Genomic DNA, 27,987 nt, shown 5'->3' on the forward strand with positions numbered 1-27,987 from the left:
ATTATAATATATTATATAGATTCTAGACTGCATTCAGTGTATTATTATTTATAGTGACACTTGTCATAGACTGATTATCTGATAGTCCTGGTGATTCACTGATTACCCTAACACTGAGACTAACACAGTGCGAGTGAGCCAGCCTAGTCTCATTGCAGGGCATTGCAGCTGCAGGGTAACAATAACAAATAACATCTCTAGTCTCTAATACTTACTAATAGTTAATAGATTTAAATAGATCTACTACTAGATCTAGATAGAATAGAGCCTATCGATCTCTAGATTCTAGTCTAGATCTAGACTCGAGTGCCTGAAAGTAAAATCTCTAGAATGTTTGTTACAAATATTGAAATTAATAGATCTACTTGATAGTACTTGTGTAATGTAAGTGTAAGCACTAGCTCTTATTGATATATTATATAGAATTATGTTATATAGAATATAGATCTAGTAGTTTATTTATTTAGGACATTACATGAATTCGGACATTCGCTGTTTTCGTGGTCATTAAATAATTATTTTAATATTTATTATAAAACTAGCGCGCTGTATAATGTACTTGTTCATTTTCCAATGATTTCGACCCAATTTCCTTCCATTTAGCTGTCTTTTTATGTAAGTAAAACGAATTTCAAATTTGTTAGTCAGGTTGTTGTTTTTTCCTATGTTAACCGGATGACTTTACCTCTTCCTATAGGGTTAAGACTATATTTTTTGATTGGCTAAGTCTATATTAATGAGCCCGACAATATTTATTCTGTTTTTGGAGCTGATTTATTTGATTTATAAGCCAAGTTGTTTGATTCCATACAAATAAAAAAAATGCAAGAAAAACGCTTTTGGCGTAAGGGCTTCCAGCGCTCCCCCAGACCCCCCCTAGCTGTCAAGAGTAAGGCCTCAACATGGCTGTTTTTTTTTTTTTTTTTTTTTGTTTTGTTTTTGCTAGAGGTTGAGAAACAATGCTTTTTTTTTACGCGCCTTTATGCTTAGGGTTAGTATTTACTGGGCGTTAGGGTTAGGTTTGGAAAAAATCGTCCCCCCGACTCCAAAGTTATGGATCCGCTAGTGGACCGTGGTCCTACTGTATAATTTTGCAACACGGGGAACAGCTGAAGAAACAAAGTACACATCTTCATCAACAGATGTCTGAGAAATATCTTAAAATACATTGGGCAAAATAGAAAACACTAAACTGTGGGTTTGATTTGATTTGATTTTAGGCACATCGGCCCATGTCGTGCCTGCATTCCCGTAAGAACAACTCTCTCTCTACATAACAAGGGCTAAATATTCTATACAGTTAAATCATTAAAATCAAGGTCTATTGACAGTTAAAATAGTAAAGGTAGTAAAAATTTAATAATTTGGTAAAAATCTAATGTAAATAGTACATGTTCACAAATTCATAAATCAGATATTCGTAGACAACGCCACTTTCCGGATAAAGCCCAGTACCTTCCCAGGGTCGACATTGTCGAATAGTGTTTTTAAGTTAGTGGCTCTAAAATATTTCTCCCTGGTATCTGGGGCAATCAACGAGGATATGTTCCACGGTGAGGCGAGAGTCACAGTACTCACAAAGTGGGGGCTCCTCTCTCTTCAGCACAAAAGAGTGCGTGATGTAGGTGGGACCAATCCTAAGTCTGGACATGGTCGTGCTACCACGCCTTGTGAGACCCTTAAGTGCAAGCGATATTGCATGCAATTTGGCCGTAAAGATGGAGCAGCCATCGGGGAGTCTACGGGAGAATGTTTTGTTCCCAAAGGAGCAGGCACACGCGACCTTTCCCTCCTTTTTGGATCCGTCTGTGTAAATGGTGCCACAATCTCCGTAGCACTCCTGCAGTTCCCTAAAAGTGGACTTGTAGTATGCTTGGTATGTATTTTCTTTTTTTGAAATTAAGAAGGGATACATTTAATTTGGGTTTATTCATTAGCCAAGGAGAGTTCTGAGGGGTTTCTATTTTAGAGATTTGGTCAATGGGTGGGTTCTCTCCTTCGGCTGTATTTCGTTAGGCCTTCGGTTGTATAATTCTACCTCTGTGGGGTTAAATATGGAGTCGAAAGCAGGGTTCGAGGGGTTGGATTTTAGCTTGACTATATACTGCATTGCAAGCTTTTTCATTCTTATATCCATTGGGAGTTCTCCAGCCTCCACATGGAGACTTGGGATAGGTGATGTACGAAACGCGCCGAGATTGAGACGCAGGGCAGCATTTTGTATTGGTTCCAGTATTTTTTAGATAAGACTTACTTACTCCGTAGTCTAGCTTGGATCAAATTAGACTCCGATGAAGCAGCAGCAAGGTATCTCTGTCAGTTCCCCAGTCCGTATGGTTGAGTACTCTAAGTATGTTTAATGACTTTTGGCATTTCATCTGAAGTTCCTTAATGTGGGGGAGAAAATTAAATTAGGAATCTAGGGTGTGGCCTAAAAATTTTGTAGTTTTCACGACAGGGATCTTCTTTTTGTGTATAAATAGTTCAGAGTCTGGTTGGAGTCCCCTTAAATTACAAAATTGCATACTAACTGTTTTGGAGTCCGAAAATTTAAAACCATTATCGTTTGCCCAATTTTGAATTTTGATCAAACATAATTGTAGTTTTCTTTCTAGAGTATTTATGTTTTTTTCCATATGTAAGAATGACAAAGTCATCAACATACAAAGAGAACTCTATGCCAGGGGACAGAGCATTTATGATGCTATTTATTTTAATGTTGAACAGGGTGACTGACAGAATGCTGCCCTGGGGTACACCCATTTCCTGGTCATGAGTGTCAGAAGCCGTCTCTTCCCGGCTTAGGTATCGGTATAACTGTGGCTTTCCTCCAGCTGTTTGGGAAAGCGCCTGTTTGCCACACACATTTATAGACCCCTAGCAGGACTGCCAATCGGGGTTCGGGAAGGTGCTTGAGGAACTGGTAGTGGATTTCATCTTCTCCAGGCGCATTGTCATGTGACTTGTCCAGCGAGTTCCTCAAGCGAGAACGGTTTGTTGTAGTCTTCATTGTTCCCTGACCTGAAATCAATGGGGTGTCTTTCCTCCCTGGTTTTTACTTTTTGGAACTCTGGCGTGTAGTGTGCAGTGGATGACTTTTCTGCTATTGAGGATGCAAAGCAGTCAGCTATTTCTTTGGGGGACGTGACAGTTCGTCCTTGGTTTTTCAAATGCCCTATTGCATTTGATTCTTTCCCTTTGATTCGCCTTACTGCCTTCCAAACCGCTCTAGCAGAAGTTTTGGTATCCAGACAGCCGACAAAACTTCTCCAGGAATTCCTTTTGGCTGAATGGTTTGTCTAGCCTTTGCTCTAGCTATCCTGAATAGCTTTAGGTTTTCCTGGGAAGGATTCTTTATAAATGCAGCCAGTCGTTTTTTCCTATCGCCAATAGCACTTTTGCAAGATGTATCAAACCATGGTTTGCTATGCCGTTTTGGATTTGCGGAGGTTAGGGGTACAACTTTCCTGGCTATACTAAGTAGCTTGCTAGCAAAGCTATCAGCTGGGTTCTGTTCATCGAGGATATTTTCTGTGATATCCTCGGAGCATCTTTTTTGGAATTGTTCCCAATCGGCCTTATTCAGTTTCCACCGCTGAGGTCGTCCCAATGAGGGGATATTGTTATCAATAATGATTGGAAAGTGATCACTTCCACGTAGATCATTGCTAACTGACCATTTAAAGTCGTCCAGAAATCCGGGGACACATACGGTGAGGTCAATGCAAGTGAGAGATCCAATTCCTGGGTGCAAGTAGGTCGGTGATGCATCATTAAGTATGCATAAATCATGTTGGAGGAAGATATCCTCCAGCATACGGCCTCTTGTGTCAGTATTGTTGGATCCCCACATGGTGTTATGGGCATTGAAATCCCCAAGGATTATATAAGGCCGGAAGAGTTGTTTCAATAGGTCCTCCATGTCTGTTGGATTTAATGGAGCGCCTGGTGGTAGATACAGGCTGCAGCAAGTGGTAACCTTGTGTAGGGTTATCCTAGCTGCTACGGCCTGTAGTGTCGTCTGTAGTTCTACCCTCTCATGAGGGACGCTGTCCTTCACAAGGATACAGACTCCACCTGATGCTCTCTCTGCATCCTCAACATTCTTGCTGTAGGCACTGTAGCTTCAGAACCTGATGTTATCTTTCAGAAATGTTTCCTGTAAGCAGACAGCTACAGGAGTCTCAGAGTCCATAAGTAGCTGCATTTCCTCATAATTGGCCTTGAGGCCTCTACAGTTCCACTGTACAATTCTGGAATCCATGGCTAATTCTAAATGTCCTACTTGGAGCTATTAGGCCTTGGGAGGCCCCCGGGGGGGGGCAGCTAGGATAACCCTACAGTGACCTTGGTATTTTTATTCTTGGGTTTGGATAGAGAGGAGGACAACCCCCTTTTGGGGGAAGTCTTTCTCTCTGGAGAGGAGAGATCCCTCTGGTTAGAGCGGAGGTTATTTCCTCCTCCCTCATCTCGGGCATCCTCTCCGCTTTGATTTCTCCCCTTAGGGAGTTGGTCAACCTCTAATTCAGTAGAGGTTGGGGTGTCTGGCTGGGTTCTCTGAGGAGAACCTTTGTCAGACATGATGTCTCCGGGTTCTCCCGGAGTGTTGGTTTTAAAATGCTGCTCAGTCTCCATGCTCTCATCAGCGAGCACAGAGAACCTGTTCTTTAGCATGACAACAGGGCTTTCTTTTCTCTTCGGAGGTGTGTTCTTTGGCGGTGTCTTCTTCTGAGTTGGAGGAGGAGGAGGGGGTGGTTAGGTCAATGTGTCCCTCTGTGTGGCTATGGATTGCCCTATCTTTACCACAGCCTGGGCGTAGGTCTTTGTCAAGCCAAATTGGCCCTTGGGTAGGGCCAATACAGCCGATTTCGCCTGGCTGAAGGTACATCCATTTCTTGCCTTGCACTCCTGCACGGCAACCTCCTGTTTCCACACAGGGCAGTCCTTGGAGTAGGCTGAGTGGCCAGCGTGACAGTTTGGGCATTTGAACTGGGCTGTGCAGCCCTTGTCCTCATGACCCTCTCCAGCACATCTGGTACACACAGTGTTCCTCTTGCAGACTGCCGCGCCGTGTCCATAACCCTGGCACTTGAAGCACCTCGTGTAGGGCCTCACTAGAACTCGTAGGTATCCTGCCTTCACATACTCTGGCGGTGTCCTAGTTCCGAATGTGAGGATAATAGTGGATGTTTTTTACCTCCTCACCATCCCTGCGCCTGGTACTGAACTCGTAGGTATAGGGTTAGGGTTAGGAGATCACAGGTTCTCCTGCATCTTAAAAGCCCATCAGAATGTATCTTGCTATCAACTTCTACTAAAAGTTCCAAAGACTTGTGTAGCTTAGACACACTCTTGGGCTCTCCCACTACTGACTTAAGTCCCTTGTAGATGACAAAAGGGTTCATCTTCCCCTTCTCTGTGCACCTAACCACCAGAAATGATGGCCAGGTAGCACAGCTTTTTGTGGCCTCCTCCTTTTTATCCTCCATACGGCTTCTCTTGCCCAGACATAGGTCTGGGGCAAGTAGTTTTTTTTTTTGGTGTTTTCTTATCCATAGGTGTTCTTATTAGTTCAGCACCTGTGCTCCCCACCCACCATGGAGTCCAACAAGGGGACGAGCCATTCGGATGTCCAGAATGAGCCCGCCAGGGCTACACAGGTGCTATACTCAGTTAGCTGCTGCATCGGACATGTGTCCGATATAGCACCTCCCTGATTGACCCTCCAGCCACCTATGCTGGTAGCTCGGCATGACCAGCCGGTTGACCCAGAGCGGGCCATCTGGGCCTCAGGTCTAGGGGAACTTGGAGCCAAAGTATTGTGTTGTGGTGGTTTATCCTCAGATAACCACCACTCAAACACCAGGATCTCTTTATCCCCCCTTACCCGTCCCAGTCCACGGCAAACGGACTGGTCTAGGACGTAGTGAGATTTTAAAGTTAAGGAGACAGTGTGATGATCAATGAAGGCAGACTGAGGAATAGAGGAGGCAGACACAATGATAGAAAAGAAGTAGGGCACTTTTGAGCTCTAAAAGTGCTAAGGAAAGAGGAGCGCAGTTTAACGTCATGTCTCGGGACGCCTAAACTGTAGGAGATGAGTGGATAGAGAAATATAGAGGTGCAGATCTTAGAGAGAAAATAGAGATGGATAGGTCACACGCTTAGTACCAACAACAGAGCTAGAAAGGGCACAAGACGTAGAGGAAGACCAAAAAAGAAGGTGGCGACGTAGAGTACTAGATGAAGTCGAGAGGACAGGAAAGAGCTGGGAAGTCATTACAAAACTAGCAAGAGACCGCGGAGAGTGGCGTGTTTTTACTGACGCCACGTGTCCCAAGACAAAACATCTCACAATGCGTTCTGTGAGCGTGGCATGGGTAGGTTTGGTCAGTTGCTGATAGGCCTGCTTCTTCTCTCAGAATTTTTTTTGGTTCGGTGCTTTTTCATGCTGACCACTCTCCTTGCTTCGTATCTCGTGACTACGACATTCACGGCTTCATGCCACGAGGAGCGATCGAGAACTAGAATGTCAATATCACACTCATTGAAGGAGCTCTTAATGATGTCTTTATAGTATTGACCCCCCTGGGAGCGCTTTACTGCACACAACTCCCCGTACAGAAGTCGTTTGGGAAGGCGATTGTCTGGACTCACAAGTGTCCCGCCCACCGAAATTGGGAAATTTTTTACCGTGGTATCGATACTGTTCATATTAAACAACTGTAGGATTTCATTATCTGGTATGTGCTCAGACCAATGCGCCTTATGAATATGCTGAGTCTTCTCCGTTGTCACACTTGTCCTTGAAGTCTGCAAAAGCAAAAGTCGACCTCGTCATCTAAGTTGGCATTTGCTGATATGGTGCTCCCCAAATATAATTTTTTAGCATTTGCTAGTTTCTGACCATCTATAAGAATGTCTGGTTCTGTTTGGTTCAGTACTTCATTGAAAAGGGACAGGCCATATATATATATATATATATATTGGACAGGCTCTTTTGAAGGTCTTCTTCGTTCAAGACATTTACGGCACATTCATCTGAGAATAGCAGGTATCTGATGCAGTCATATTTTACTTTAGTCCTTGCCCTAAGCTTTTGAACATTGAATAGACTTGCATCAGTGCTATATTCTTTACAAAAGGCATCTTTCAGCATAGCGGTTAACATTAGGCTGAAAAGCGTTGGAGCCAACACAGAGCCCTGCTTCACGCAATTTGGGACAGGAAAATGCTTGGGGTAGTCTCCGTTGTCTTGAACTCTTGCTTGCATGTCATCATGGAACTGACGAATCATTGTTATGAACTGATCTTGACATAATTTGCCAGAGGCCTTCACGACTGACGTTATCAAAAGCTTTAGTCAAATCTATGAATGCTGTATAGAGATTTATATTTTGCTCTCTACATTTCTCTTGGAGTTGGCGGACTGCAAAGATCATGTCAACCATGCCTCTACCCTGCCTGAAGCCGCATTGACTCTCGGAAGTAGGCCAGTTTCTAGGTGGTGTTGTAGTCTATTTAATTGTACCCTAGCCAGAATCTTGCCAGTAATGCATAGGAGGGATATTCAACGATGGTTATCGCATAACTAAACAAACCTACTAAAGAAGTAATACCAAAATACCTTAAAACCTTAGTTATAAATTTTCAAAGCATTAGAAACAAAACAGCAGACTTAGAAATTTTATTAGAATGTGAGAAACCAGACATAATTGCAGGAACAGAAACTTGGCTGCATCCTGAAATTTATAATGCAGAAATTTTCAATAGTAATTATGAAATTTTTAGAAAAGATAGGGCTGATAATCATGGAGGAGTTCTTTTAGCAATAAAAAACACTCTTATAGCAGAAGAAATTACCTTACCTAACTCAAAAAATGTAGAATCAACATTTTGTAAAATTAATACCACCTCAACATCCCTAATAATAGGCAGCATTTACAGACCACCAAATTCTAGTTTAGAATACATGCAGGAACTATGTAATCAGATTACTACACTTAAAGAGACAAAAAAAATGCAGTTTTTTGGATTATGGGTGATTTCAACCTACCTGATATAAATTGGAAAACACTAACCATAGATAAACACCAAAACCTTAAGGACATAAATGAGCTTTTCATAGAAACTTTACACAACCTAAGTTTAGATCAAATCATTAAAAAGCCAACTAGATTAAACAACACATTAGATCTCTTCTTAACCAACAGACCTGGATTAGTAGTTGATTATGAAATTATCCCTGGTCTATCAGACCATGAGATCGTAAAAATACACAGTCAGATAAAAGCAGTAGCCAATACAAAACCCAAAAGAAAAATCTTACTCTGGAATAAATGTAACCTGACACAACTACACCAAGCTGCACTAAACTTTCAACAAACATTCTTATTAGAAAAAGACATTAACCAACCAGTCGATGACCTCTGGAATTTCATTAAAAACCATCTTAAAAGCATTATAGAAAATCATATACCAACTAAATACACATCAAACAAAATAAATAAATGCTGGTTTAATAATAGACTAAAGAAGCTTTGTAAACAGAAGGTTAACCTATATAAAAAATTTAAAGAAACTAATGCAGAAAGAGTTTACAAAAAGTATATAAAAATTAAACACTTAACCCAAAAAGTAAGCAGACAGCTGCAGAGTGAATACATAAACAATGTAATATCTAAAGATAACAACAAAAACCTATGGTCATACATTAAGTCTAAGAAAATGGAAACAACAGGCATAGCGCCATTAAAAGATGAACATAACATAATACATAATGATAATGAAACTAAAGCAAACATCCTAAACAAATACTTTGCATCAGCATTCTCAGCCCCAGGAGACAAAGACATATTACTGAATTTGAACCAAGTAGACAACATAGAAGATATAGTAGTACAAGAAAATGGAATTCAAAAACTATTAGCCAACACCAAACCAAATAAAGCTTCTGGACCTGATGGTATTCCAGCTAGATTACTTAAAGAACTAAGCAATGAGCTAGCCCCAGTGTTCAAAATACTCTTTCAGGCTTCACTTAACCAGGGCAGAGTACCAAAGGACTGGAAAGAAGCTAATGTCACCCCCCTAATTAAAAAAGGAGAAAAATCTGACCCAGGAAACTACAGACCAGTATCACTTACCAGCATCACATGTAAAATCCTAGAACACATAATATGTAGCAACATCATAAACCACTTAGACAAACATAATGTCCTCACACCATACCAACATGGCTTTAGGAAATATAGATCATGTGAAACACAACTAATAGGACTAATTGATGATTTTTCAAAAGGTTTAGATAATAGTGAACAAATAGATGCTATCTTACTAGATTTTTCTAAGGCTTTTGACAAAGTTCACCACCATAGTTTGCTTAAAAAATTAAAATATTTTGGCATTAATGGTCCACTGCATCAGTGGATGAAAGATTTTCTGATAGGGAGAGAACAAACTGTAATAATAAATGGCTCTAAATCAACACCGATAACAGTAAACTCAGGTGTACCTCAAGGAACAGTCTTGGGTCCACTACTATTTTTAATTTACATAAATGATTTACCAAATTGCATTACTTCAGGAACAAAAGTCAGATTATTTGCAGACGATTGCATAATATATAGAACAATAAAAACAACACAGGACACAGATATTTTACAAAGAGAATTAGATGAATTACAGAAATGGGAATCAAATTGGAGCATGTCTTTCCACCCAGAAAAATGTCAGTTGTTAAGAGTAACAAAAAAACTAAAACAAATTAATTCCACTTATCTTATTCATGGCAAACCAGTAACACAGACTAAAAACGCAAAATACCTAGGTGTTATAATAAATGAAAAACTATCATGGAATCCACATATTGATGAAACTACAAAAAAATCAAACAAAGCATTAGGATTTATTAAAAGAAATTTCTATAAATCAAATAAGAACATAAAACTAAAATGTTATTTAACCTTGGTTAGGCCAATAATAGAATATGCATCCTCCGTTTGGGACCCCTCAACTCAAGAAAACATTAAGAAACTGGAACAGACACAAAATAGAGCAGTGAGATTCATAACAAACGAATATTCACATTTGACTAGAGTAACACCTTTTGTAAAATCACTAAATTTACAAAGCCTTCAGGACAGAAGTCTCAAAAGTAAAGTAGCAATCATACATAAAACACTGAACCATAATCTTCAAATACAAAAACAAAATTTAATAAAATACTCTGAAAGACACAAAGATAAAGGCACATTCCTCGTCCCATATGCTAGGACAAATTTGTACAAATACTCCTTCTTCCCTAGTGCTATTAGAGCATGGAATGGGTTGCCTGAGCTAGCCAGGAAAACCAGTGACTTGGCAGAATTTAAGTCATTGGTTAATATGCATGACTAAATGCATGACGCGTAGGACGTAATCATCTTCTTTTTTTTTTGAAGTAACGTCTGTATTATATAAGAATAAGAACTGCCTATTTCCCTTTCTCATGTAGATGTAAGCTTGCGCTCCCAGAGCTATTTTTATATGTATTTCTATTTTTATAGGTTAGAGCTATTTTATGTATTTATTTTTTATAGGCTAGTGTCAGATTTTATACTTGTGCTTCTGCCTATTATTATATAGGTTAGGGCGGGCTAGTATAAATAGTGATGTCCATGCTGTCTTAGGAACAGTTGACCAGTGGTCAGTACAGTATCTCTGTCTGTGTTACAGGTGAAGATCTTTGTGGTCTGGCGTGTAATTATTTTATTATTCTTTACCTGGGACGGCCTGCTATTATTACTGCTATTGTTACTGCTGCAACTGCTATATCTGCTGTTGTAGTATTTCTGCTGTATTTAGTATTGCTGCTGCAACTGCTGTAACCACTGCTATATCTATTACTTTAGTATTACTGCTGCCCAGTGGCGTCATTAGGGTCGGTGTCACCCGGTGCGGTAAGCTCAGGGTGCCACCCCCACCCCCCGCAGGAAAAAAATTGCCCTAAAAAACAAACAACTTTCTTTATGTTGAACAATAAAACTGTAAACTTATTGATAAATTGATAACCTTGAGTTGAACATATTTTTTTACTAGAGATTATTTAAGAGTTCCTTATGGAAAAGCTCTTAAATTATACTAGTGTTTCTCAGCTGCTTCCGAAATGGCAAATCAAGCACTGAACACTTTACGTCCTGAAAAACTTCGTCAAAAAAAAAAAGGCCAGAATACCAACAAAGGAAAAAAATTCAGTTTTTGTAGATTTAAAAAAAAAGTTTGATAGCGTCCATCGGAATCACTCTGGAAAATAGCAAGAGAGTAAGCCATCTTGCAACAATTTGTCAAGATTCAGCGACATTTCTAAAGCCAATCAAGCTGTTGTTTCACAACAGACGGTGAAATTCTTCAACATCGCTACGGATATGAGATTAGGGTGTATCTTATCCCCATATCTCTTTCTTGTAGCCATTGACGATGTCATTAAACATTCGGATTCCCATGGCATAAACCAAACCGAGACGACACAGCATTACTTTGTAATACAATTAAATGTATACACGAGATGACGGATAAAGACGCCCTCAAAGTTATACATATAGGGTGCAGGTTATCCAGTTCCCGATCAACATGGGTCATACAGATCTTGAACAAATAGTAGAGTTCAACTATTTAGGGCAGTGTTATCTCAAGTGATGGAGATATATATCATGGTGTTGCATGTAGGATTGGAAAGCAGGAGCCTTCTTTCAATAATTAAGGCCTATTTGAACAAAAAAAATCAATTAGCCTGAAGATTAAAATTCACCTACTCAATACAATCATTGTCCAAACGACCATCTACGCTTCGAGGCGTGGAAGATTGGAAAGAGGCTGAGTAGTGATGGCTGAGAAGGATCCTACAAATCCTCCCGAGATAATGTTACCAATAGAGAAATCTTTTCGCACACAGACATTCGCTGCGTCTAAGGGAAGTGGCAACTGAACGTTAATTGACATTTGTGAGACCTATCACGAGACAAACACGTTGTGACTAAAGTCAGCCTTAGCTGTTGTTTGCGTTTTGGCTGACCGAGGTCACTGCTAGCTAAAACGTACACATAATCCATTAGTTTATTCCAGCTGTTTTCCACATCCTTGTTCATGTGCAGGGTTTTAATTTCACTATCTAGTTCGTTGATGAGCTCTTGCTTGATATCTGGGTCAGTGAGCTTACCAACATCTAGGCGTTTTGCATGCTTGCATTCTTGGGGCCGTCTAGGTGGTTTGATGCATATTTTCAGCTTAGATTAGGCGATGATCAGTCCAACAGTCAGATCCGCATAATGTTTTAGTGACTTTGACGTCTTGTCTGTCAGACTGTCTAACTATGATGAAGTCTATTTGATGCCAGTGCTTGGATCTGGGATACATCCATGATGCTTTTTTTTCGGTGAGGTAGCTGGAAAAGAGCATTTGTTACAGTCAGCTTGTGGGCTGCGCACATTTCTAATAACAATGCACCATTGCTGTTGCAGTGACCAATTCTGTGTCTGCCCAGAACATTACTCCAGGTTTTCCAGTCAGAGCCTATCCTGGTATTGAAGTCGCCTAGTATTATGAGTTAGTCGGTTTTGGGCGTTTTGTTTATTGCAGAGTTCAGCCCCGAGTAGAAACTTTCCCTGATGTTGTCTTGATAGGACATAGTAGGGGCATAGGCGCTCATTGGAGTTGCATGTCGCCTTGAGGTCAGAGTAGGCGTAAGGTCATTAGACGGTCATTTATGCCTTTTGGCAATCCAGCTAACTTGTTGACTAATGTGGAATTCACCGCGAAGCCAACACCAGCTTTCCTCGCTATTTTTTTTCCGATCCAGAAGAATGCATATCCTGCGCCAACTTCTGTTAACTGCCCTTCGTCTGCAAGTCGCGTTTCACCCATGGGCAGAAATATCTACATTGTATCTGGCTAGTTCTCTTGTCACGAGAGCAGCACGACGTTCAGGACGGTTTGATTCAGCTCGGTCAAGGACAGTGTGAACATTCCAGGCGCAGAGTGTGAGTTTATGTGTTTGAATTTGTTTCGTTTTGATCGAAGTTTGTTATTGTTTTGTTTTTTCCGCATTAGAGGTATGCCAGCCAGTCGCGGGAGACTGGCCAGGGTCATGGGGGACAGGCAATTTTTATGGCATCTTTTCTAGCCCCTTCCTCAGGTAAGCAGTGCATTCCTAAAAGGGGCTTCTTAGACGCTCAGACGGCTGCCAAGTTCCAGTGCTCTCCCAGTCACTAGCAAGCGACCACATGGTCTGGGCCGCCTACGTGTAGGTTTGTAGCTATGGCTGCCAATGTATCCACACCTACCACTTCACCACTTGCATATCGCCGCAGAGCTTTTTGATTGATAAGCATAGAAGATGAGAATGTGGCTTGCGCGATGAAAATTTATTAAAGTGAGGGAGATATGCGCTGCATCAGTCTCACTCTCTCGTCCCTTGCCAGCCAGTCCAGACAACTGAAGCTAGTTTGAAGTGCTGTGGGTGACCAGTGTGATCTACATGTCCCACAGTGCTTCGTTTGCTAGGTGACGCCCGACCGATAGCCTACTCTGGTAGTCCAATTCGGTGACTTGAACGCCATGCAGCCGCAACTAGACTCCACGTGCTGGTGGTGGACAGAGACCAAAGTTTCACTAGATGACTACTTACTCCCTATTTCAGGGTACAAAAGACTTTGATCTACCTCCGAAAAAAAAAAGCAAAAAACTTAATATAATGAACATTCATTGCGTAATTTCAAAGTAGGATATAGGCTGGTATAGGAGGCGCGGTGGCTCAGCTGTAGGCCTACTTTAAAGCGCTTGGCTTCGGAACCGCAAGTCCTGGGTTCGAATCCTGGTGAAGACTGGGATTTTTAATTTCGAATTTTTATGCGCCTCTGACGAGTCCACCCAGCTCTAACGGGTACCTGACACTAGTGGGGAAAAGTAATGGCATTTGGCCGTTGTATGCTGGCCACATGACACCCTCCTTGACCGTGGGCCACAGAAACAGATTACCTTTACATTATCTGCCCTATAGATTGCAGTGTCTGAAAGGGGAACTTTACTTAACTTTACATTATATAGGCCCATATGCAAAGGAAAAAAGTGTTACCCCCCCCCCTCTTTCTCTGATTTGGCAACTTCTTCAATTGCTATTCATTCATTCATTGACTGACATATCACTAATTTTCCCACTTGCGTGGACGAAAAATACGAAAATTGAAAAAGTTAGGCCTACTACTTTCCGTGTGCTTGTTACAACTAAGCACCTTTCATGATAGCAACAGCAGCTGTTTAATTTACTGAAGAAGTTTTTTATTCGCACTTTTTTTTTTTTTGTAAAAGTTATTGTACCAGTCTAATGGTAACCCTCTTAGCTTATAGGCACCCCCACGAGAGTTTTGTTATGCCACACTTTGGCCTAATCGTCCCCTGTCATGATCTTTTCCACCCGGGCACCACGATGAGTCAGGGTAGCTTAAATTAATGCCCGGGCAGGAGACTTTTTGTAAAGGTGGAGATAGCTGGAGATCGAGTTGGGGGAGGGAAGGGATATTCGAATTAACGGCCGGTCCAAGTTATAAAAGGGAGGGGGTCCATTGCAAAATAAACAATATATAGCCTAGAGCTGGGACCAAATCAACGGGCGTAGCCGGTGGGTAATGTTAGTATATATATATATATTATATGTATGTGTATGTATAAGTATTTTAGACAACTTTTCCGAATAGACACTGCTTTCTTTATAATTTTATTTGTAGTTGGTTTATAATAGGCTTAAATCACTGAACTATAGAATATAGATCTATATATTGTTGATGTGATATTACATACATAGAATATATATATTTTAAATTTAGGAATCTAGAAAAATAGATGAACTATCAACTAGATCTAGAGCTCTATGACTATCATTTATCATCTAGACTGACTCTAGAATATATTAGATCTGTCTAGATTCTAAATCCCACAGTAGATAGATATAAAATAATAAGATAGTTACTAATCGAGTATCATAGACTGATAGATCATAGAGTCAAGCTAGAAGATAGTTAAGATAGATTCATACTATTCTATCTTCTATTTCTATATATAATATATATAATTATTATATATAGTATACTATTATTTTTACTATATCATAGTCATAGATCATAATAGATGTATGATTACTGTATATGTAGTCAGAGTAGTAGTCTACAACTCAGACAACTGTAACACTACTAGATTTAACTAGATCTAGAGTAATCTAGACACTACACTACGGCCGGCGTAGACTACGGTCTACTACACTGTGACTAGTGACACAGTGTGACTGTGTACAGTCATAAAAAAAAAGTGGCATATACTTATACTACTTATAGATCTATAATCTATAATAATCTATATATATATAGACTAGTCATTGATATTTATCTAGACTAGGACTAGATCTAGTTGATAATTACATTTAGAATAATTTAGATCTACTATCTAGAATCTAGTAATACTAGAATCTAGACTAGATATCTAGGGACTATGGATTTTATTAAAACTACTCAAATAACTGGGATATGGTCATATTTAGAAACAGTATGTTATGTGATGTGATGTCTGTGTTACACACTGAAGCTCTAGACCAGTGTTTCCCAAACTGTGTTCCACAGAATCATATATCGTCAATAATAATATTGTTCCACGAGGCCTGAGTAGGTGTTCTATGAACTACTGGAACAGAGCTGGCCTTAGGTAATTGGAGGCCCTACCCTGATAGCAATGCCTGAGACCTAGGCATAGGTGAAGTGAAAAAATTAGAAATGAATTAAAAACCTTCCTGCATCTAGATCTATAGTCTATATCTAAATCAAAAAATATATTCATATTTATAACACCAATGCTTGAATGTGCGGTAAAACTTCCCATTGAAGGGATTATTCATGATCACCAGACTAGAAATAACATTGGTATTTCACCAAATGGAAGAAGCAATGTTCTTCTAACATACATAGTCTAACAAGTCTAGCCTTAATTGGCATGTCATCCATGAAGTGTTCCTAAGCATGGTCAAGTTAGTTTTGGTTAAGTCAATGAGATAGCTGATGTGCTGTTGAGTGGCCTTTATGTTATGTTGGACAGACTGCAACATCATTGAAACTGGTTCAAGAACAATTGAATAATTGACAACAATGAAAAGACAAATCAGAAACACGTGAGGAGCAGGCACTTATTACACATGTGCAGTTTGTCTGGTTTCCGCAGCAGTTATTTTAAGATCTGCCAGACAGTCAAAGATCTTCTCAAAGTTGTGATTTAAAGCATGAATAGATTTGTATTTCTCAGTAGAATTGTGTTTCACACAAAAGATGTAAATTTACCACCAAAGCTCTCACTTGGGACTGATACTGAAGAAATAGTCTTTTTGATGACAAAAGCATTACATATATATCTGAAACATCATTTGGGTTATTGATAACAAGGTTAAGTCTGTGAGAGGCACAACAGACAAAGGCTGCATTTGGATATTTTTCACAAATTCTTGCCTGAACATAGTTCTGAATGCTAGCCTTCACAGGCATCCATCGTAGCCTTGGCCAAGTAGTTTGTCCATGTCTAGACTGTACGTATTCTTAGATAATGACACTAGACACAGACAGTGCGTCTCTCTGAACAACAGGAATAAAACCAATGAAGTCTCTTGAATACAATCACCATCAACAAACCAAACACTCAAAGACAGGGCCTGAGATATATGCGGTTTCAACCACAAATGCATTTAATATTTTTTTTGTTTCTTGCTGCTGCCAGTGCTCTGTTTTGACTCGGACAATATTGAAGAACGTTCTTACATCCACTAGTCTTAACCTGTTGAACCTGTTTAACCTGCTATTTTATCAAGCGCTATCACCGACTGCAAATCCACAAGATGTAAATACATTTAATAAGTTGACTTCACTCTTCACTCTTGTTCAGAGAAATGTTAAAATTTATCACATTGTAGATAAAATAAATGAGAAATGGACAAGCTCCCATCCAAATCACAAGAAAGATGATGCTTACTATAAGCTATCCCGACAAGACCAACGTCTAATCTTTCGACTCAGGACCGGACACAACAGAATGCGACAACACATGTTCCGGAAGCTCAAAATTGGAACCAGTGAAATCTGCCCATGTGGAGTATCACCAGAAAATGCCGACCACGTCCTCCAAAACTGCTCTCTCTACCAAGAGGCCCGTATAAGACATTGGCCCCAAATCACCCCAATAGAAAGAAAACTATATGGAGAGCTCCCTGATTTGGAAACCACTGCGCAGTTCATCTCATGTATTGGTCTAGTCATATGAACACTCCAACATAACAATGAGAACGATGAAGAAGAAGAAGAATCACATTGAAAGACAGCTAGCAAGGATTTCACCTCCAATGTAAAAAACAAACAAACATGGTAGAGAGCGAGGCTAGTAGACATGGAGCCATAGAGCCAGGCTAGTAGACATGGAGCCATAGAGCCAGGCTAGTAGACATGGAGCCATACAGTTTCTTCTATGTTTGAGTTAGGATCCATGTTTTGCAATATTTTCTCTCTAAAAAAATTTCTCTTGAGTCCTATATGCGTAAGGCTGGCCCTGACTGGAATAATTTTAAACTAGTTGGCCACCACTCTTAAAAAAATTTCTCTTGAGTCCTATATGCGTAAGGCTGGCCCTGACTGGAATAATTTTAAACTAGTTGGCCACCACTCTTAAAAAACAAAAGCAAAATGTTCATGTAAATACTCAGAATGTGAAAGTGTTCCGTTAAGGAAAAAGTTTGGGAAACACTGCCCTAGACTATATATAATATATACTAGCTATGAACCTAGATTTATATTTAATAATTCTGCAATTTTATGCAAGCTTTTTTCTTGCTATTAAAAAATCACAAGCTTAACTTAAGGTTATATTACTAAGTGTGTGAGCGAACTCTCAATGAGGCCATAGGAAGGGCAGATAGCCCATACAGTTGAACCGCTTGTCTAGTGCTGGCCTGGGGCAATTAGTGTCGGCTGTCTACACACTTACTACTATCCACACCACCACCAGAGTTATAACATAATATTGTAATTGTTAAAGACGCATGTAATGTAGGACATCTCTTGACTATTGACTAGTAGCCATGTTGGCCCAAGTAGAGTTAAAAAAAACAACAACTGAATAACTAAATCAACAAATACATGACATTGTCTTCTTTGGTTGGACTAAACTTATTATGGATATCTAAATATTGACTATTAGCCAAGTAGAACTAAAAAAACAACAACTGACAAACTAAATATTTATTTTAAATTTTTCAAACAATCCATTCCTCAGGTGGACTGGACAGAGCCTTGGTTGGCTGTATTGATAGGTTTTCATGTCTTTACATTTCTAGTCACCTTTAGCACAAGGAATTTCCCAATGCTTCAAGCTGGACATTTTTTTATACTGCGTAAGTTAAATAATATATACAATGATTGATTGCTTAAAATCTCCATACCAAAAGCCTAGAAAACAAATCATAAATGATTGTGTAATAGTCAGGAATCCATTGTTATATTAAAGTGGAGGGGGGGGGGTATCTTCTTTCGTACTGCACCGTCTTTACTGCCTTGCTGCCCTGGACTTGCACTGGGTTCAACTGTTCAGGATTGACTTCACACGTTGGGCTTGCTGTGTCGGAATCAAGATCAAGACATTATTTCATACTGGTGAGGTGTCTTGACCATACTTGACAGAACCGTCGTAATGCGCCATACAGAACCACACCGCTGAACCATACTGAACCAAGTTGTCTGAAGTGAACTGGACTGTAGTGAACTGTCTTGACTCCACTCTTTATATAGGGTCCCCGCTGGCCTTCTAGAAGCAGATGGAACACGCTCGACCATTCTGGTTGATCACATGATTACATCCGACATGATCAGCCTGAGTACTATTCACAACACAGATCCTTCCCGAACCGTTGTGGCTGACTGTCGCAACTCGTCATGGTTGACTGCTTGTCTAGTGCTGGCCTAGGGCAATTAGCTTTGGCTGTCTACACACTTACTACTATCCACACCACCACCAGAGTTATAACAATATATATTTATAATCTGTACTGATCTCTACCAATAATATCCATCTAACATTATTTTTTTATATCTAGAAGTCCAAAACAGAATTCACAACTTTTGAGGCCCCTGAGAGTGGAAAAGCCACTATTTAGGTTTGTGTGGACTCTCTCCCATTCAAATCACAAAAACAAGAAAAAATATTGAAAACCCAATATCATGATACTTTAGATCTTGCAAAGTTCTTATGCAATGGCTACTTTATTTTTTTTCTAAAAGTGAACCATTTAATTAAAAAAAAACATTTGGTTTCATAAAATTACAGCCACTTTTTTAATAAATGACTTTAGGGAACTTCTACATTGATAACTCTGGCTCCATTGATGGATTTGTGCATTGGTAAAAAAAAGGTCACAAATGAAAAGCTATTAATTGCTAATTATTTAAATTTTTCTTCTTTAACTAACTAACTTGTTTAGAAAAATTACATTCAAATGTTGTTTTTACAAAGCTTATATCAACTCACTATGTATGTCTATCTGTCTGTCTGCCCAAAAGTTTAAACACATTATTTCTCCAACACCCAATCTCAGATCAAGTTGAAATTTTGCACAATTATTTCTTTTATCTGACAACACAAGAATCAATAAAAAAAAATTAACTAATTAGTTAATTAACTATTGGTAATAAATTATTTTGTTTGGTATCTTAAACAAGGTAAAGAAATAATACTTGACTGAAGTGCTGGTATAAGCTGAATTAGTCCCCTTTTGTTTAGCTTGTCATCTGAGTAAACACAAACATGAAATAGAAACAATTGATAACTAGACAATCTTCCATGTTCATAGACTCTTCGCTGCAAAGTGGTTATCGTGTTAGCTTGAGAAGCCTGAGAAAGCTTTGAGTACAGGTCGATTCCTTTTTTATAAAAAAAAATTCATTGAAAAAGCCATCAGCCAGAGTAGCCTGTTCTTTCTCCCCCTACCCCTTTCCTATTGGCCCAGACTAGTGTATTGAGAACGATAAAATAGTGTCTTAGCGTTATAGTGTTAAACCTCTCAGCTATTTTCTAATCATGACTACCGGCATGTACAGGGGCATTGCTTCAACTCATTTTTTTTTCTTTACTTTTAATAAATGATTTTGAGAATGCTTAAATAATGAAATTGAACTAAACAAAAACAATTACTAAAAAATATTTCTAATCGAACAGATTTTTTATTGTTAGTCTATATCTATTACAAAATTTAATGACATGTCTGATCCAAACTAATTGATACACTTAATATGAGCTTTGTTTTTTTTTTTAATTTTTTTTTTGTATTTTGTTTAAATATATATATTTTTTCCTATTATTAGCTTTAGTTGTAAATCTATAATAGACGGTTGGTCGTTATGCTGGCCACATCATTTCCTCGTTAACCATAGGCCACAGAAACAGATGACCTTTACATCATCTGCCCTATAGACCACAAGGTCTGAAGGAGGAACTTTACTTTTACTTTAATAAATAGGGATTATATTTTTATCATGCCGTTTCCTGACCTGTCAATTTTCACTTGAGTTCAATTTAAAAGGAACACTGACTATTAGAAAATAATTTTTAAATGAATAAACAATAAACTATTAGATGTAGATCTTTTTTTAGTGTTCATGTATTTTCATGCAATGTTTTCTGTAATTTTTAAATAAAAAATAAACTTAATCAGTAAGTTTTGATATCTAAAAAACACAAAAAAAAAAACACAAGCAATTTATAAATACATGGTTATTGCACATTATTTTGACAAATAAACTTCCCCACCCCAAAAAAAAATGTATATTATAAAGTACTAATTGACCGGCGGCGTTGCATGCGCCACTATTTTGCAGGGCGGGCCTTAGGCCAATGCAACATATGCGACCGCAGTGGGCCCCGCACTTTCATAGGACTCGCGCTAATTCTAGGTGTATAATTTATTAAATTAAACCATTTTATAACTTATTACAGATTTCTGGTGGCCTCCTGATTTACCAGAAGCTCCTGGAAATCTCCTGAAATTGCAAAATATACGAAAAAGTCCTGGAAATATCCGGAAATTATTAAAATCTTTTGGAAACTCTTAGAAATCTCCTGAAATATATAGACAAAAATTGTCATTTTGGGGTGTCATTCAATATGGAAAACGCCAATCGTACGCATGATAAAAAAAAACTGCATTATGCAATATGCGTGATCTATGTAGGAAACAGAATTCTTATGATATACTGTATGACTTCGCTACATGCAAGCTCGTGTAGTAATTTTGTACGTAGTAAAGAATGAATTAAATGCAAAGACGAATTTATTTTTAATACAAACTCTTAATTTTCACTTATTATCCGTATCCCTACCCAAACGTCCCCCTGTGAAATCCATTTCCCATAGGGCCCCACATCCACAATGGTTAAGTTTTGCCCTGCTATTTAGTGAATGGTGAATACAGAGTAGATTACTTGTTCTTTTTCCATGACTTCTTAGTCACAATGGTTAAGTCCGTCCCTGCTATTTAGAGACGGGTGAATACAGAGTAGATTACTTGTTCTCTTTCTATGACTTCTTGGTCACAATGGTTAAGTCTGTCCCTGCTTTTTAGAGACGGCTGAATACAGAGTAGATTACTTGTTCTCTTTCCATGACTTCTTGGTCACAATAGTTAAGTCCAGCCCTACTATTTAGTGATGGGTGAATACTACTTGTTCTCCATCCCCCTCCTTTTTTTTTTCACCGCTAAAGTAACGTGGGGGTAATTCTAGTCCAACTTGCAGAAATAAAAAAGTGATCTTTCCTTTACTTCTGGTGTCAGGAATGGTTGAGCCATGAAGAGAATTATATGTATATATATTTGACCCACGGCGTAGCATATGCCACTATTTTGCAGAGCTGGCCTTAAGGCACCACAACCTAAGTGACTGCAGTGGGCCCCACACTGTCATAGGCCCCATGCTAATCCTAGGTGTAAATTAATAAATTAAACCATTTAAAACTTATAACAGATTTTCCGTGGCCTCCTGATTTACCAGAAGCTCCTGGAAATCTCCAGAAATTGCAAAATATATGAAAAACTCATACAAATCTCCTGTAATATATAGACATAGATATATAGTTGTCATTTTGGGGTGTCATTCAATATGGAAAACGCCAATCCTACGTGCGATAAAAAGAAACAGCATTATCACGTAATTGTGGAATCTGGTGAAAGAAGCTTCTCACTCCTCAAAGTAATGAAGAATTACTTGAGGTCAACAATTCTCAAAGATAGATTGAAACATTTAGTAATTCTTGATATTGAGCGTGATCTATATAGGAAACAGAATTCTTATGAAATACTGTATGACTTTGCTACACACAAGGCTCGTGTAGTAATTCTGTGCATAGTAAAAAATGAGTAAAATGCAAAGACCCCCTTAGACTTTGGTGACTGTAGTTTGCTTTAGAATAAAATTGAAGACAGAGGTTTTCAACTTCAAAACTCTCTGTATGGGGGGATTTTAAAGTCAAAACCATCTGGAGGGGTTTTAAACTTTAAAAAAAGCCCTCTCGAGGGTGGGGGTTTAAACTTAAAACCCCCTTTGGCTTCGCTATGCTCATAGAATTTTGAGTATGTAATTTGCTTTAAATTATATTGAAGAGGTATTTTAGCTTCAAATCCGGCTGAAGGGGGGTTTAAACTCAAAACTCCTTTGGCTACGCTCTTTGAATTTTGAGTGTGTAATTTGTTTTTTTTTAAATTGAAGAGGTAGTTTTTAGCTGCAAACCCTGCTGGAGGGGGGTTTTAAACACAAAACCCTTATTGACTATGCTCAAAGAATCTGGTGACTTATGAATGGATAGTCTTATATTGAAGACAGGGTTTTATCGTAAAATTTGGAAGGGGTTTTAAAATCAAAATCTTCCTTAGCTATGCTCTTGGAATATGGGCATTTTCGTTTGCATTATTTATTTATTTTTTTTTTTGGTTTTGTTTTATAGAAGAGGGGGATTGAACTGCAAAACCCACTGTTAGAAGGTTTTAAACTCAAAACCCCCTTGGCTGTGCTGGGCAAGTGATGGTTTAGTATTAAAATCTCACTTAAGATAAACAAAATCAGTCACTAAACTCCAAACCCCCCTCCCCCCTTCAAGCGGGGATTTCATTTTGTTAACCCCCCCTCCCCTCTGCTAGGCCCATGTAGTGACATGTATATATTTAAGTATTATTAAATTTCTAATTATTACAAATATGAATATTATGTTTTGTCAAGATTAGTTTAGGTTCAGCCTTATAGAGACACACCATGCAAATAGTGTTGTACTAGTAATAGGGATGTAATAATTTATATCTGTTTGGATCTTTCCCAGACAGAAGTTTGTTCAGACAGGCAGATGTAAGCAAGCTTCCATTGGTTCTTGAGTTCCAAGAGTGTTAGACTCAACTCTTTGGACAATTGCGAAGAAAAGCATATTGATAATCTGATTTCTCCTTTTGGCAACAACTAAAAAAATAAACTAATATTTTGCTCTGTTTGTTTTCAAGAGCAAGACTAGATCTAGAACAATCAAAACAAAACAAGATAATGACATTTGACAAAAAGAAGTAGATCAATTATGGTACAGTAATAGGAATCAAATTGGAACATATTTTTCCACACTGTAATAGGAATAAAATTGGAATAGTTTTTCCACACAGTAATAGGAATCAAATTGGAACATGTTTTTCCACACAGAAAATGCCAATTTTTAACTGTAACAAAAAACTAAAACTAATAAATACCACTTATATCTTATTCATGGTAAACCAGTTACACAGACTAAATACGGTACTCAAAATACATAAGTGTTTTAATAAATGTAAAGTTATCATAGAATCTCCATATTGATGACATTATTAAAAAATCTAACAAAGCAGAACAAAGAACATGAAACTGAAATGTTATTTAACATAAGTTAGGCCTATATTATCTTATATAATACAGATGTTACTTCAAACAAGAAGATGATTGCGTCCTACGCGTCATGCATTTAGTCATGCATAAATTAGAAATTGCATCCTCTATTTGGGACACCCTCAACCCAAGAAAACATAAAGAAACTATGAAAAACACAAAATAGAGCCATGAGATTTATTACAAACAAATATTCACATTTGATTAGTAAAATGACTAAATTTAGAGACGCCCCAGTACCAAAGACTAAAAAGTAAAGTAGCAACAAGACATAAAACATTGAACCATAATTGACAAATACATCAAACATTGAACCAGAATTGACAAATACATAAAACATTGAACCGTCATTGACAAATACAAAAAAAAACTAATAAAATACTCAGAAAGACACAAAGATAAAGGCACATTTCTTATTCCATATTCTAGGGCAAATTCCTACTAGTGCTCCTTCTTCCCAAGTGTCATTAGAGCATGGAATGGGTTACCTGAATCTGCCACTGATTAACATGCATGATTGATACATGAAAAGTGTAGGATGTAATTTTCTTCTCTTTTGAAGTAACGTCTGTAATGTATAAAATAAGAAATGATTCTTTAAACAATCAAAACAAGATCAGAGCTTAAATTTAAATATTCCCATGCGCATAATCTGGTTGCCTCACACAAACTCTCTTTGTAAAATTTTTATTTATAAAATTTCAGCTGAGGATTTTGGGACTTGGGGATCAGGGACCAGACATCAAAGTTAGGATAAAGTATCTTTGAATATAGAATGTCATCTAGTCTTTTGGTTTGATAATGTCATAAAAATAAAATATACAAATGTCTAAGTCAGAGATGTATTAACAATTGATGAGATCCTTGGCTGGTTGACTTGACAGTCCTTGGTGAAATGTTGTGGACATGGATGTTACTATCAAATGTCTGAAGTGGTTCATAGTTGTAACATTTCTAATGTATGTCTAATAGATTTGGATAGTTTTAGAATGACATGTGTGACATTTCTCTTCTAGTGCTACTGGTCTACTTTGCTGAGTCTCTCAATAAGTTAGCAGCTAACAACTGGCAGTAAGTTTAGCCTTATTTACTTCAGCTATAGAGATCTACTGAATTTGTTTTGCTATGTTCTTTGACTAGTAGAAAGAATACAATATTGAATATTTATTTGTTCAATAGTTGCAAATGTCAAATTGAATCCTTTGCTTTTCATCAGATTATTTTCCAAGCAGCAATATTTTGACAGCAGAGGAATGTTTATATCTCTGGTATGGTCAGTACCATTGTTGGTGAATACCTTGGTCATTGTGGTAGGTTACATGAAGTCATTTATTAGCTCAAGTCTTAAGTAGTGTTTCATGTAGTCATTTCTCAGCTCAAGTCCTACTGTTGAACAACTCTGAATGGTTGTCTCTCTTGTCATTACTGCAGTGGTTTTTCTTTGTCTTTCAGATGCTGTGGCTTCTGACCTCCTCACAACTGATGCTTACATCTGGGAGACTTAAACTTCAGACTGAGAGAAAAGCTCTTGAACAAAGAAACAAAAAGAAAGATTAAATACATGTATAGAGGACTCCATACATGTCTAGAGGATTCAATACATTCATTTAGAAGGACTATATCCATGTAGAATGAAATAGTTGTAATAGAGAAGTTACATATATTGAGGTCCAAGTCATTCATTGTCATTTAGAATGTCCAGTAATGCTATCTAGATTTGTATATGGCATCAGTTATGGCAATACTGACATTGGGTTTGTACTTCCTTTCAACTAAAATTGTTTAGAATATCACCAAGAGAAAAAACTTGGAATAAAAGCATCTTATATATAAAACAAGAGAGCCACTCACACTCCTGCATCACTGGGCTGGAATAGGCAGAGTATGGAACAGAAGTATTGGATAATACACACACACACACTTACAGGGGGATTAATTAAAGAATGACATTAAACCATTATGTGGTATTGAAATACACACACACAATTGATGCCTGGCTGGACACAAGTTTTTATTTCATGCTTTAGAAGTGCTCAATGTGACCACCACAGACATCAAACCGCTATGAAAATTCCAAACACGCTTGGTATGTTGATTGCAGTTGTTATTCAACCTTTCATGTCATTGATATTTACTGGCAACATTGGAACAAAAACTTTGTCATTAACATACCCCCCCCCCTTTCTCAGGAAAAATTTGCTGCCCTGTGGCTATTATTTTCACAAATTCAAGCATGCAAAGCACCTTCTGCTGGGTAAATAAACAAGTGATTTTCCTACAAAAATTTATCGAAATTAACAAGTTGAACTTTACACCCAGTTAAACAAGTACGTCTCCTGTATCGAGTGACCAATAATTCAATCTGTTATAATCTGTTTCAAGATTAATAAATGCATTATAATTTATGAGCATTCTTTTTTAATCACCCAGCATAGCACTTTAAATAGAATACTCCATTGAGCACGCCTCCCTTACACCTGACTTTGGGTTATTTCATTAGTTCTAGATCTACACTTCACTTCCTACACTATTAGCTGAAACTTTGATTCTTGTTAGAAAAATGTTTAGAACTGAAACCAAAACTTATTCAGAAAGAAATCACTTCACTCTTTAGTATTCAATTCACTTCACTCTTTAGTATTCAATTCACTTCACTCTTTAGTATTCAATTCACTTCACTCTTTAGTATTCAATTCAATTCACTCTTTAGTATTCAATTCACTTCACTCTTTAGTATTCAATTCACTCTTTAGTATTCAATTCACTTCACTCTTTAGTATTCAATTCACTTCACTCTTTAGTATTCAATTCTCTCTTTAGTATTCAATTCACTTCACTCTTTAGTATTCAATTCACTCTTTAGTATTCAATTCACTTCACTCTTTAGTATTCAATTCACTTCACTCTTTAGTATTCACTTCACTCTTTAGTATTCAATTCACTTCACTCTTTAGTATTCAGTTCACTTCACTCTTTAGTATTCAATTCACTTCACTCTTTAGTATTCACTTCACTCTTTAGTATTCACTTCACTCTTTAGTATTCAATTCAATTCACTCTTTAGTATTCAATTCACTCTCTAGTATTCAATTCACTTCACTCTTTAGTATTCAATTCACTCTTTAGTATTCATTCACTTCACTCTTTAGTATTCATTCACTTCACTCATTAGTATTCAATTCACTTCACTCTTTAGTATTCACTTCACTCTTTAGTATTCAATTCACTTCACTCTTTAGTATTCACTTCACTCTTTAGTATTCAATTCACTCTTTAGTATTCAATTCACTTCACTCTTTAGTATTCAATTCACTCTTTAGTATTCATTCACTTCACTCTTTAGTATTCATTCACTTCACTCATTAGTATTCAATTCACTTCACTCTTTAGTATTCACTTCACTCTTTAGTATTCAATTCACTTCACTCTTTAGTATTCAATTCACTCTTTAGTATTCAATTTACTTCACTCTTCAGTATTCAATCACTTCACTCTTTAGTATTCAATTCATTTTTTTTTTAAATGTATGTATCAAGAAGTTCTATTATTTTTATTTTGTATCCATGTAGATGTTATTTATAGATCTTGCTTTATATATTTGTGTTTATTTTTGTTTTTATATGGTGGCTAGCCAAGCTATTTAGAATGTCAGGCTTATAACACTAATGTTGTGGGTTCATCTCCATATTGGCCTTTTTTTTTCTTTAATTTTTACAATTCCTTGGGCCAAAAAACTGAATGGAAACAGAACAAAAACGGCTCTAAAAGATTTTCGTAGAAATGTGAAAATTGATGTTTATCTTTAAGAAAAGAATAACTAGCTAATTCGCCATACTGAGAAAACTCTAGTTTAACTTCATAATTTTTCAAAGTTTAACAAAATAATTTAAATTTGGCTTGACACTCTTTATTTTGAGCAGCATGTATTTAGGCTTGTGGGGCCTATTCATTAAATAGTGAAATAAATAAATAGATGCTCAGGACATTTTATGCA

The 27,987-nt window shown here is 37.7% G+C and overlaps 2 protein-coding genes and 1 long non-coding RNA gene across 8 annotated transcripts in view; 1 reads left to right on the plus strand and 2 right to left on the minus strand.

The window, feature by feature from the left end:
- Positions 1-674, minus strand: part of LOC106080086 (nucleoporin NUP42-like) — a 29,374-nt gene extending 28,700 nt beyond the window's left edge. The window contains exon 1 of one of the 3 annotated variants that reach the window (XM_056015450.1): positions 585-674. The gene's annotated coding sequence lies outside the window, so the exon portion shown is untranslated. Of the gene's footprint in view, positions 1-215; positions 356-475 lie in introns of those variants that run through there. The other 2 variants (XM_056015452.1, XM_056015451.1) reach the window with 2 other exon arrangements.
- LOC106073453 (transmembrane protein 18-like) lies at positions 55-27,987 on the plus strand. Of its 4 annotated transcripts, none has more exons than XM_056015456.1 (5): positions 55-175; positions 18,328-18,445; positions 25,010-25,064; positions 25,210-25,303; positions 25,446-27,987. In XM_056015456.1, exons 2-5 carry the CDS (start codon positions 18,415-18,417, stop codon positions 25,548-25,550), a joined length of 285 nt encoding a protein of 94 aa, XP_055871431.1. In that variant the 5' UTR covers positions 55-175; positions 18,328-18,414; the 3' UTR covers positions 25,551-27,987. The 4 variants fall into 4 exon arrangements, with proteins under 4 accessions (XP_055871431.1, XP_055871432.1, XP_013089469.1 ...); XM_056015457.1 differs by lacking the exon at positions 55-175 and adding an exon at positions 362-384; XM_013234015.2 differs by lacking the exon at positions 55-175 and adding an exon at positions 14,803-15,570.
- On the minus strand, positions 24,156-25,451 carry LOC129923620 (uncharacterized). The gene is made up of 2 exons (XR_008775573.1): positions 25,291-25,451; positions 24,156-24,561 (listed from the first exon to the last, which is right to left on the minus strand). It is a non-coding gene; the product is annotated as an uncharacterized LOC129923620 (long non-coding RNA).

Source organism: Biomphalaria glabrata, chromosome 17 (assembly GCF_947242115.1).
Source record: "Biomphalaria glabrata chromosome 17, xgBioGlab47.1, whole genome shotgun sequence".
NCBI lineage: Eukaryota > Metazoa > Mollusca > Gastropoda > Planorbidae > Biomphalaria > Biomphalaria glabrata.

What these genes read in the sequence shown, in the direction of transcription:
- LOC106073453 (XM_013234015.2), top strand. Translation starts at nt 15,517, where the DNA reads ATGGATTTTATTAAAACTACTCAAATAACTGGGATATGGTCATATTTA. An exon ending in TGGACATTTTTTTATACTGC is followed by an intron (nt 18,446 to 25,009) that starts GTAAGTTAAATA and finishes TTTCTCTTCTAG; the next exon opens with TGCTACTGGTCTACTTTGCT. An exon ending in TGAATACCTTGGTCATTGTG is followed by an intron (nt 25,304 to 25,445) that starts GTAGGTTACATG and finishes TTTGTCTTTCAG; the next exon opens with ATGCTGTGGCTTCTGACCTC.